The 12,595-nt window shown below is 34.7% G+C and overlaps 1 protein-coding gene across 1 annotated transcript in view; it reads right to left on the reverse strand.

Annotated features, from left to right (window-relative positions):
* Nucleotides 1-12,595, reverse strand: part of LOC117179063 (nesprin-1-like) — a 296,643-nt gene that overhangs the window by 68,169 nt on the left and 215,879 nt on the right. The window contains exons 41-45 of the mRNA XM_033370700.1: nt 6,974-12,585; nt 6,157-6,853; nt 5,727-6,026; nt 5,173-5,532; nt 3,009-3,605 (exon numbers count right to left, since the gene is read on the reverse strand). Coding sequence (XP_033226591.1) covers nt 3,009-3,605; nt 5,173-5,532; nt 5,727-6,026; nt 6,157-6,853; nt 6,974-12,585 — 7,566 coding nt within the window. The remainder of the gene's footprint in view (nt 1-3,008; nt 3,606-5,172; nt 5,533-5,726; nt 6,027-6,156; nt 6,854-6,973; nt 12,586-12,595) is intronic.

The following is a 12,595-nucleotide window of genomic DNA, read 5'->3' on the forward strand; positions in this document are numbered from 1 at the left end:
CTCCAAGGAGATTATGTTGAAAAATAAAAAAAAATTTACCCAAAAAAAATTGTTTTTATACTTCATTCTAAGGACTTATTGAACTACCCTCGTACTTTACATACTATTGAACCAGTGAATCAGTTTCTTATCAACGCTTACACCCGCAAGTTTGCAAATTTTTTGCTAAAACCGATTATTAGTGTTATTAGCTTACTAGTGTTAAGGTATATTGGGTATGGCTTTAGGTGAATTAATTTGTTAAAAAAATATATTTTTCTAAATATTAATATACTTAATATTAATTAATATAATTGTAATATCTTTGCGGCAGTTCGCAGTACAATCTAAACTCTTTCAAGTTCTCTAAAGAAACATGTAATAATTTTAAAATGACTAAAATAGCATAAATTTGTCGAAAAAAATTAATTTTCTCAAAAAGTTCACATTTGATTTTTTTAGATTCATTGTAATATTAGGTAAATATCCCGTTAATTTTATTCTCGCTAAATTATTCCTTTATATAGACATTTTTTCATAATATAAAATAAACTTTTCAAAACATCAATTCATTTTTAAACATTCTTGGTATTATTGCTCATAGAAGCTAAAATTATGTACTCAAATGGCATAATTTTTCTGAAACATAAAAATCCCGAATGTTTAAAAATACAAAATATATAAATAGAGAACTAGCGAATTTCTGAAATTTCAAATTATTAAAAAATTTTGGCTGAAAATAACGTACAGCCAAAAAATTGCGACCAATTTAGATGCAAACATTTGAAAAAAGCGGATAAAATCTTCCAGAAGAGTTTTCGAGACAGATTTTTAATATGCGTTTTTAATTTTTTGTAAATAAAGAAATATTGTTATTTTTTCTATTTGACGTTCCGGGTGCTCCTGATTTATGGGAAAATGTTCGAAATCGCGTATTTTTCATAGATTAAAATTAGTTGAAAATGGATGATCAAATTCATTGTTGACATGTCTTTTCCATCATTGTAAATAATTTAAAGTTTGTTTAAAGTTATATTGTCAATGAAGACATTGGAAAACTGACTTTTATTCTTGACAAATGTTCAAATAATATAATTGTTTATTAAATTTGTTAAAAAGATCACATTAAAGAAAATTCCTTTATTATAATATTGTTGCAATCCAAATTTGCAAAAAAAAACGTTAAAAAATTAAAATTATTGAAAATGATTAAAAATGATAGAAAACACACTATCAAGAAATAATTTGGTTAGAAATTTTTTGTTGCTCATTGTATAATGAGAATATATGTTTAACTAATGTTACTCTGTGAAATGTGACTGACTGCAACAAATTGTCATATGAATCACGAGAACCAAGAACGTCAAATAAAAAAATCGCCTTTTTCTTTCATATTTGTTGATTTATAAAAAAATTGAAAAACTAAAATCTAGCTCTACACATCTAAGAATTTGTTTTTGCTTTAAACATATTTTTAGAAAAATGTTTGTGTTCTGGTTTGCATATTGCATATTGTTATGTGTTAATAAATTTCATTTGTAAGGAATAACGGCAATTGGAAATAAATGATAAAATTATAAAATTTATAATTTATTAATGCGTAGTATTTAAACTGTCTTGTGTTGGACAATAAGCGAAAAAATTAAATTTTTGTAAAAAAAAGTCAAAATTCTGTATTTATTAATAAAATCATGGTAATATTATGAAAAAAATACTTATAAAATAAGGAAGAATAACCTAAAAAGAATGAAAATGACAAAAAATCAACTTTTAACAAATATTCTGTTACAAAAGAATTGGTTGTTGCAAAATTTTTCTCTCCGCGATTCTCTCAAAATTCTCTCCGGAATTTCATTACCTTTCTCAACAACAAAATTTTAATCGGTTAATATTTCTGGACTAAATAGTATAAAATTCTTTTCGTAGATTAGAATACGGTCTAAATTTTCTCATTAATTAATTACAAAAACTGCAGGATAAATTGCCTTTGTTCTTTAAATATCAAATTTATTAACACATACACAGTTTCTCGTTTTAAAATTTGAATGATTTTTGATCGTTATTTGAAATTTTTTTCTAAATTTTCTTCCCAAAAAGAAATTAAAAAACCACAAGACAAACATTTGAAAAAATAAAAGTTGATTTTTTGGAAAAGTATTAAGTATAGAGAAAAATATTGAGCGAAAATTAGTTGCGGTTCTTCAAGATCTTTAAGTCTGTTATGAAAGTGTTCATGCCAAGCTTATGTTACTTTTAAGCAAAACCAATATGTAAATTATTGAGAACTACATTTTTTGCATAGAATATTTTTTTCTAAAATGCATATTTTTTAAGGTGTAGCTCGTTTTTTTTCACTATAATCATGAAAAATCAGCGTGATTGTTATTTTTGGTCGATTATCAAACAAAACTATTCTAACAAAGAATGTTCTAAAAAATCAATATTGTTGAAATTCAAAAGTAGAAATTGGCAGCTCTCTTAATTTTGTTGAAATTGGGTGAATATATAGACAAATTTTCCCTTTTTATATAGATTTGAAAAGAAAAGTAAAATTAAAGAAGAAATCAAATTAAAAAAAAAAAAGACATCGCGTAAATTTCTGATTCGAAAAATTCAATTCTTTGTTTTTATTGGGTCTTTGGGTACGTATATAAGAGAAAAAATCGACAGTTATATCGTTGACAATTGGCATGAAGTTGTAAAATTTAAAGAAATCTTCAGAATGATCCGTATATATTTTCAATGAAAGAAAATAAAACATTGGACAACTACTGGTTCAAATATAGTAAAATCTGGAAATAGTGCCGGTTTTGGGGTTGACCTTGGTCATAAATTCAGTCTTTGAACTATTTTTTCTCTCTCCTATTTTCTATATCTCTCCTGTTTCTTTCTCTGTTTTGTCATGCTCGGGTGAAGAACAAACTCCGCAGCTCGTCTCACCCATCTCCGCGGCGCAGCGTCAATTCTCGGAAGGGATATATCCGGGAGCGTTATGTCCGAGTTTAACTGTAATTAAAAATATGACTCACCTCCAGTCGTTCTGTAGCCTTGAGCAGCCTCTCGTAATCCACAGACCCTTGGACAGTGAGCAGCTCCATCATATAATCAGCTTCTTGAACAGATTGCTGGACCATTTCTAGTTGTCTTTCGAATCTTCTCCACAAAGCAAGTCTATTTTTCAGCAAATTCAAAAGTCGGGCACAACGAGCTTCAAGTTTAGTATGATCATCCTGAAGATTAGAAATGTCCCTTTCAACTCCAACAGGTGATACAGAGACCCTCATACTCATCGGCAGGGTGTGAAGAACCTGACGAAGACCCATTATATCTTGCCAAAGGATCACTAGTTCCTCAGCAATTGACTGACATCTGTCAACTGATGCTGCCACAATGTCACTTCCTTGTTTTTCACTTCCTTCACACTGATCCAAAATTGATGTCTGTCTCTGATGACCTTTTCGAACTCGATTCAAACCTCGTTCTAGAGCTTGAAGACGTTCTCGAAGAAGCTGGGCTGCGTCAAGTTCTTCACTTATTTGACCTTCTATTCTTCGAGCTGTTGAGAGCAGGATTCCTACTCTTTCACTTTCTGCTGCTGGAAGAAGTCCTAGTCTTCCCAATTCCTCCTGGAAAATACAAATTATATCAAATTAATATAGATAGGACGGAATGGGTTTTGGCTAGATAAAATTCAATAATTAAAACTGGTAGCGGTGTTTCCTCTACTGGCCTAAATCCTTGATCTCATATAAATATTTAAATAATTTTACTTAAATACTGACTTCCTGAGTTGTAAAAAAATGTTTGTCTAGCTTTGCTGGGATTCGAACCCAGGTCTTCAGATTGTCGGTCAGGTACTCTTGTCCACTAAGCAATAATTAAAGATGTGATCGGTTCTTCCCCTACCATTCCATCAAATAAATATACTGATTTTAGACCTTAGAAAATGATATATGTTACTGTTCCAGATAAATGAATCTCGTGCTCTCCGTAGCTTAGTAGACAAGAGCGCGAGATCGGCGATCTGAGGAACTGGGTTCAAATCCCAGCGGAAGTAGAAAGACTTTTCTCACAACCCATAAAATCAATTTTTATATAAAATTATTTATATACTGGTATGAGGCAAAGAATTTGGACCAGTTGAGGAAAAACTGTTAACATATTTAATTTTGATATTCATGTAGTTCAAAGGTTTTAGCAGGCCTGAGATTGTCAAAAAATAACTGGGCAGTGTTCAAATTTTTTTTTATTTTATCAGAAAATTAATTTCTGAAGCTTTCTAGACAATATTCATAAAAGATAATATTTTAATTGTTAAAATTTTCAAAGAGATAAGAAAAAATAAATTTTTTGGCAAAAACTGATTTTTAAGAATTCGAAAAAAAATTCGAAAGCTTTTTCATAATTTTGAAAGGTTTGAGGAGACTACATTTTTTAAAACGATTTCTTGGAACAATTTAAATATTTAAGGTTTTATTTCAAAATATTAATTTTAGGTTTTAAAGATTTAATAAGCTGTCGAAAATCAAGAAGATTTTAAGACAATTTATTAGATTTTGTAGGTCTTTACATTTTTTTAGGAAACTCAATTTTGAAGGGTTTTAAGCGACAAAAAATTCTTAAAACTCGTAGAAAAACTTAAATGATTTTTTATCTTGAAGAATTAATTTTAATAGAACAGTAAAAAAGATTTTCAAGATTACCAAATTAAAAAAAAAATTCAAGTAATTTAAAAAGATATTTCGATTTTAGAAGTTTCGAAACGATTTAAATATAATTTATAATTTTTAAGGTTTGTAAAATTTTAAACGATATGTAGATTTGAAAAAGAAGCTTTTGAAGAATTTTGGAAGTTTTCAAGAGAATGAAAAATAATTTTTTAGATTCCTAAGAAAATTAAAAATAATTTTGGAATTAAAAAAAAAATTAACTTGAAGAGAATACTTAAAAATATTTCCAAAAGTGTAAAAGAATCTAAAAGATTTTAAGGCAATTTTTTAATTTTGTAGAATTTTTCAGTAATGTTTGAAAAGATACTTAGAAGGTTTAAAAGTTCTAAAAAGAAATAAAAAAAAATTAATTTGTTCTATTTCTGAAAAGTAAGTGGCGATGCAGGCCTCTAAGGTTTTGATGCAATCTCAGACCTGGGTTTTCGTTTGAAAGTTTATATAATTTAATCTTCGATTATCTCACCTGAATGACATAAACACGTTCGAATAATACAGTCAGCCTCTCCACATAGAGTTCCAATTCCTCCTCAGTCTTCAAAACCCCATGAAATCCCTCAATCGTCATTCTTAACTCGTGCAGCTCCCTCTCCAAAAGATTCAGTTTCTCATCAGCTGGAACATCTTCAGAAGAAATATTTTTCCTCACAGCTGTTTGAATTTCATTTATCTTCTCTGTCACGTCATTCCATCTTTCTTGAAGTTGACCTCTAAATTGCCTCTGAAGCATTTCGTCAGACAAGGGAATAATTCTTAAAGCCTGTTCGAAACAATTATCAGCTTCATTCCGCATGTTGTTATGGACTTCATATTGAGCCTTCAGTTCCTGAAAGCAAAAGTTTATTTGTTCAGTTTATTTGGTACTTTTGTACCTCTGAAATAGCTCAGAAATAATTTTTATCGTATGGCAGTCAGCCAAATGTGAAAGGAAATGCCAATATGCAAGCAGACGTTTTTCTCCGAATGCATCAGCTATATCTGTCTATATTTGTACAAGCTAAAATTTAAAATCGGACCTACCCAAAATTGACGCATGTGTCCACCGCAAGGATCTTTAATTTTGACGAGTCCTCTTTCTGCATTCGACATCCAATGCTCTACACGGTCTACCATCAGCTCCTGAGTGCTCCAACTTTCTCTGAAAGCTAGCAAACGTCTCAAGGAAGATTCGACATTTTCTTGCAACTTGAGGATTACGTCTAAAGCCTCTCCGTAACGATCTTCTGGATCTTCGATGTTTAATAGATCTTGAAGACTTTGGGCCACACTCAAGAGTTTTATTAAACGAGCATGATGGGTTGCAACATCTGCTGAGAGAGACTGTAAAAAAATATTATTAGCTTCCTTGATACTGTTTTATTTTTATACCGGGATTATTTTGAATTCATACACTTAAACTACGAGAGGACGTGCAAGTTTGAAATGTGGATTAAATTCAAACAATGCTTACCTGATAGAGTGAAATATACTGATCATAATCAGAAGATGTGACCGTTTGCAAATCAGGAACTCGTTGATGAGCAACCTGCAACCAGCCTCTCTCCTCCTTCATCCCCTGTTCCAGAACAATCCACCTGGATGCTGCTAGTGACATATGCTGAGCTTTTGAAACTGCTTGGTCTAACAAGGATGTTGCCCGACTATGCAGTTCTTCATGAAGACCAGAGTGCTTGGCCCTAGTTTCAGTATCCAAGTTGCCTTCCAAAGACTCCAAAATAGCTCGACAGTGATTTAAATTTACGAAGAACTTCCTGTGCTTCTGCATCTCATCCTGCAGATGCTCAAGACTGATGACAGTAATTGGGCTGTCCAAAAGTTCTTCTGCAATTTCAGTTATTTGGGCAAATTCTCGAAGAGTATGTTCATACTCTTCAGCAAGAGCTTCTAATTGCAGAAGACGTTCTCTCTCTGTGTTGATGTTATTCTCAATGAGTTTGGTTGTATCGTGAGCAATGTAGGTTTCTTCTGGAATTGTCTTGCCGGGATAGTCTCTCAGTATCCCTCGAGCTGTTAATAAAAGTTTCGATGTTTTCCACATGTGACATTGATTCGTGTTTTCTATTTTTTCCAGCTCCTGGAGTTTCCACTGAGTGGATGATTCACTGTCAATTACGGTGTCTAGTTGTTGCCGTTGCTCTTCCACGAGCCTGAAATTGATTATGCAAACAGTGATTTAAACTTAAGTTCTACACCTACATCTACCTATCTATAGCGATTTTATTTTAAATTCTAATTTTAAATCTAAATATAAATGACTCTCTACAAACCTAGATACGTTGTTCACACCATTCAAGAATTCATCCCACCTTGCTAATTCTGCATTTGCAAAACTTTCTTCCTCACTCGTTACTTCTTCAATAGCTTTTACTTGATATTCCAAAGCATTAACACATTCTCTAATTCTATCCCGTTCCTCCTCAGGGTAACTGCTCTCAACACCTTTCCAAATTTGATCAAGTTCCTTGATGCTCTTCTCCACCTGAGTGACTTCATCCTTAAGTTCAATAAAGTTGCTTTCATCTCTATGAGAAGGTCCACTAGGAGATTCTCTTTCAAGAAATACTCTGTATTCAATAGTTTCCAACCAGGTTGAAATTGTTTCTACAATTGTTACCAAGCTCTGCTCCACTACAATGCCATCGTGTCCTTCTACAGCAGTTTTCAGATGAGCTAACTCTGTCCTTATGTTATCAAATCTTTCTTCAGGTGATAATTCAAGAGGAACTTGGTTTAGTGTGGCGATATGTAAAACGTTGGATATGTGAGATGTTTGTTTTGCGCTTGGAGAACTCTTGACTCTTTTAGATATAATCTTTGCTAATTGTGTTTTTTGTGCAATTGGGTCGTGCGGCTTTTGACATTCAAAAGCTTCTGCTAGAAGAAGAGCGTTAGAACTTGGTAGTTCCCTAGAGATGGTGCTCTGTGCAATGAGCAATCGATCTTCCCACGAAACTTCTCTTTTTCTTGGATCCGATTCTGCGATGGCTTCAGCGTATGTTTTGATTTCCATTCTCTCTGGGTTATCTTCCTTTCTAGCTAGAACTGATTCTGTTGGTGATAGTAGTTCTTCTGTAGTGTCCATTGGTTCTGGAGATGTATTAATGGAAATAGTTTCTGGAATATGTTGCTGCAACCCTTGAGAAACTGAGTTTCCAAAAGAATCTCGGGAGACGTCACGTTCTTCAGAAGATTGCTTGCTGGATCCCCTTTTAGCAACATCTGAATACGAAAGCTTAAAGGAAATTTCTTCCGGATGTTCTGATTGGGTAAAGGTGTTTCCAATATCAGAAGTCTCAGGATCTACAGGGCTCTTTTTTATCTCCACAGTCCTATGTCTCTTCTTTTTCTTTTGTAGTTTTTCCATCTTGCCAGCTTCACTGTCTACTAGGGGAGAATCCTCACCTTTATTATGGTGTCTTAACTTGCTGACGTTGACTGAAAACTCTGGAGAGTATCTTTCAGACATTTTAAGTGTCGCTTGAAGTCGAATTTCATAGGAATCGTCTGTGATTGAGTCAGTCTCAGAATTGGAAATAGAGCCTCCGGTCGCTACTGATCTGAATTGCCCAGGAAATTGTTGAAGATTTTCTTCAACTTTTGTTGGCAATGATGGACCTGCTGCAACTCCTTGAAGTTTTTCCATTGATGTTTCTTTAGATTTTGGTTTATTCGAATCAGCAACTTCTTGAGTTGTATCAATTTCTTTTATTTCTATAATCTCATCAGAAAGGAAGACTTCTGGAGCTGTGATAACAACAACTTCAGAAGCTTGTTCTTCATTTTCAGGAGTTTGATTTCCAGGTGTTATCACATATCCTTCAACTTCTTCGTACTGGGAATCTTCAACATCTGGCAACAGAGTTACTTCAATAGTCTGAGCACTTTCCTCAATTGTAGGTACCACATCTTCAGATTTTGTTTGTACTGAAATAGTTGAAATTTCCTTTTGGGGTTCAGGACTAGTTTGTGTTTCTTCCTGGCTTAATGTCTTCTCTTTACCAAGATCTTTATTGTCTAAATTTTCCAAAATTGGACTAGTTTGGGAAACTTTGTCTGTTTCTTCTCGAATAATGGTTTGAATCTCAGTCTCTTGAGTTTCTACCGCTCGTGGACTCTTCTTTGGTGTTGTTTGGGTCTCAGTGTTGCAAAAAGTGACTTCATCGACCAGGTTAGCCTGAATATCGAAATCCTGCATTTGCACAACTTCAGGAGAAGCTGATTTACTAGTCTGTATATCAATTTCTGAAGTTCTTACCGAATCAGGAGTATGTGTCTGCATAGCCACTTCCTGAAAGACCACATTCTGTCTTGGTTCTGGAGTTGTTTGTTGTTCTACATCTACAGGAACTTCATTTACAGTCAATGTTTGGGTTTCTATTTCAGTTGTGTTCCTTGGAGATGTTTGGATTTCTGCAGAGTCTACTTCAATTATAATTGTCTGAACATCGATATTTTCGACTTGAGGTGGTGTTGCTGGTTTTGATTCCTCCACTGGGGAAGTTTGCACAACGCTTTCTTCAGTTTGTATTGCTTCAGGAGTTACTGTTTGCACTGAAATAGCATCAAAATCTGGTATTTTAGTTGGTGAGGTCTGTGCAGCAGTATCTTGATCATTCTGGGGAAAAGTTTGTACCTCAGAGTGAACTTCCTCGATTTTTAAAGTTTGGATCTCATGCTCTAGAGTTTGAAGAACGGGCTCTGGAGACGTCTGCATTGAAACTGGGACGTTTTCTGGTACATCAGACTCATGCAATCTCGCTTGATCATCAGTGAGTTCGGTAACGACTTCATCGCTACTCGTTATGGTTATATCTTCTTTCTTTCTTTTCCTTTTTTTCGACTTCTTTGGTAACTTACTGCATTCTGCCTCGATAGGAACAATTTCATCTGTGAAATCAGCTTCGTCTGTAGTACTCTTAGGGAATTCGGTCATATCATCTTCTCTTGATGGTTTAACTTTTTGCTTCTTCTTCTTCTTTCTTTTCTTCTTTCCACTATCCTCTTCATTGTCATCAGCAATCGCAAATTCCTCGACTGTAGTCCTGTCATCTGGTTCATATCCAACATCTCTCTCACATGTCTCATCTTGTATTGATATCGATTCAGATGTCTCTGTAATTTCTGCAACGTCCGGTTGTGGTGGATCGGTTCCATGTTTGGAGGAATCCGACAAAGGAACATTGATATCTACAGAGTCTGCTATTGTAGTCGTCAAACTTATGGATTCATCTCCACTAGCCTTAGCAGAATCAACTTCATTTTTTGGGAGCTTTTCACTAATACTGGTAGCTTTGTCGGCCATGCTTTTTTCAGAAAAATCTTCAGAAACCTCGGAGTAGTTTATTGATTCAGCTTCACTTTCAGCCTTCAAGAAGGCACTTGTCTGTAATATTTTATCATTACTAACCTTAAATCTTTCTGACTCAAGAGGCAGTTCAATATCCACCGATTCTTTCACAATTTGAAATATCGAATCTTGTGGTTTTTCGACTCGTGTTTTTACAGTAACAGAAGAACCTTCCTTATCTCCTTCTTGAACTGTTAGGTCAATTTCAACTTTTTGCATAGATGTATACTCTGGTCTTAAAGCGTCCTCAGGCAAAGTAAAATTGGTTGTTTCCGGTTGCTCTTCTAACTTTAATGCAATAAATGAATCTGTGTACCTCATTCTATCATGTGGGACAGTTGATTCTGGGTCACCTTCTGTTTTTGAATCGGTTTCTTCCGACATTTGGTCAGAACCTTGTAATTTTTCATCTCTAGTTACTGGTTTTTGTGTTAAATCACATAGTTTTGATTTCTGGGTCTCCAGATTGAGAGACGTTGATATTTGTTCTACGTCCTTTGCTCTTAGTTCTACAGTTTCAAATTTTCCTTCTACATCGGTTGGTAGTGGAACTGCAGTATTTAGTTTTTCTTCACTATATTCCGAATTTGAAAAATCTTCTGATTTTTGTTTAACTTTTTGTGTGTCTTTTTTCATATCTGTAGGTATGGAATATCCTTTTTCAGTATGTGCAACACCTTCGAGTAAGATTGGTAACTGAGGTTCTCCAGATCCATCTTCTTTAACGGGTTCATCGTCTATGGCTATGATTGATTCTATAGGAGTTTGCTTTTCTAATAGAATTGTACTGGCTTTGTGATGATCAACAGATGCTACTATGCTATCATCAAGGTGCGCTAATTCTACTGTGCCAGGTTCTAATTGAATACCGTGTTTCTCGATTTCTTTAACTGGTGTAACATCAAACTTACAACTCGTTTCTGCCACTGGTTCTACAACTTCAGGTTGTGTTGGTGATCCCTCCTTTGTTTGGACACCAGGCACCACTGAAGAATTTGATGCTACTTCCATCCTTAGTTTTTCTGTTTCTAGAGGTGTTGTGACTTCTGAAGAAACAATGGTTTCAGAAACTTGTGTGCCCTTTTGTTCCCTCTTAGTTTTATCTGCTTTAGGTTTCGTACGTGTTTTTTCATCAGAATTTGGTTTAGGTTTATCATTTCCTTTATTCTCGTCCTTACATTCTTTATTCTTAGACTTCTTGAATTTAGGATCCTCAGGAAAATTAGGCATTATTTCTCTCGTAATGGGGCCTAAGAATGAACTCTGGACTGGACTTTCAGGTGTGCAAGCTTCTGATGAAGCACTTAAAACACGAGAAGTTTCAGCTTTAGATAAACCTTCCGATTGCGAATTTTTTACTGAATCAAGAGAAGCTGCTCTTTCGACAAGAGACTCAAAAGCTTTAGCTTCACCTCTTCGATGATCCTCACTCTTGACTACATTTATGCTGATATGTGGAATATCTTGCTCATCAATTTCTACCTCTTCAGGCTCCTCTATCACTTCTTCAGTCACAGTCTCTTTGCCATCTATTATCGTCACTTTTCTGATAACACGACGAGTTTTACGAATCACTCGCCTAGTAACTTGCTGAACAACGGCATGCACACTGGATGTCTTAGTTTCATAATCAACACCCTCATCCAAAGCTTCCCTTAATGCTAGTGGTTCCATGTCTTGGATATTTCCTTGGATGACACTATGAGTCACTTTTGGGACACTTTCGTACTCTTCGACATTAACTTCAGTTCCTGGAGCTCCAGTAGCTACTCTTCCACCGTAACTTTGCTTGGTGGACATCTCTATTGTCCCGTCAGGTTTTGTGGTGGTAACAGTAAATTGTTGCCCCCTCATAGTTGCCTCTGAAAAAGCTTGAAGAACAGGAGGATTGTCGCCAACGGCAGCCGTCAAAGATGAAACATGTTGTTGAGTCGTCTGCCTACTGGTGACGAGAGTTCTTCTCAATTTTCTAACAATGATCCTCTTGGTACCATCACTATCTACCACAACTTCAGTGGTCACATCATCAGGCTCCACAAGAAGAGTTTCAAAAGACTGAGGTGCAGCATGTTGAATGTTCAATTCTGACGTTACACTTTCCTGTTTTTGAGCATCTTGATACTTCATGTCAACTACTATATCATCAGGGTTATTTCCTTGCTGCTCTCTTCGAATGAACTCCTGACTTGATGGAACATTCTTAGTAGCAATTTCAATCACATCATGGTTACCATCCCTTGTTTTTAGAACCATGATTGATTCATGAGTCTGAGCAGTTTCAGCTTGTACTGGAATTGCAATTGGTTCTGTCATAAGACTCTGACTCTGGCAAAGTACTGGCATTTGGCTTGTTGAAGTTTGTTTGGAAAGCTGAGTTCGTTTTTTTTGAACTGGTTGGTCTTCGTATAAACTTTGACCAGTTTGTAAGGAAGCATCTGCTAAAGAGGGTGAACTGGATCTCAGGGAAGGTGCCTGGTCCAAAGTAGTATCCTCTTGATCATCATCCTTTAGTATTTCTGCTTCAGAAATTTCCTGCAAAATT

This window comes from Belonocnema kinseyi, chromosome 8 (assembly GCF_010883055.1).
Source record: "Belonocnema kinseyi isolate 2016_QV_RU_SX_M_011 chromosome 8, B_treatae_v1, whole genome shotgun sequence".
NCBI lineage: Eukaryota > Metazoa > Arthropoda > Insecta > Hymenoptera > Cynipidae > Belonocnema > Belonocnema kinseyi.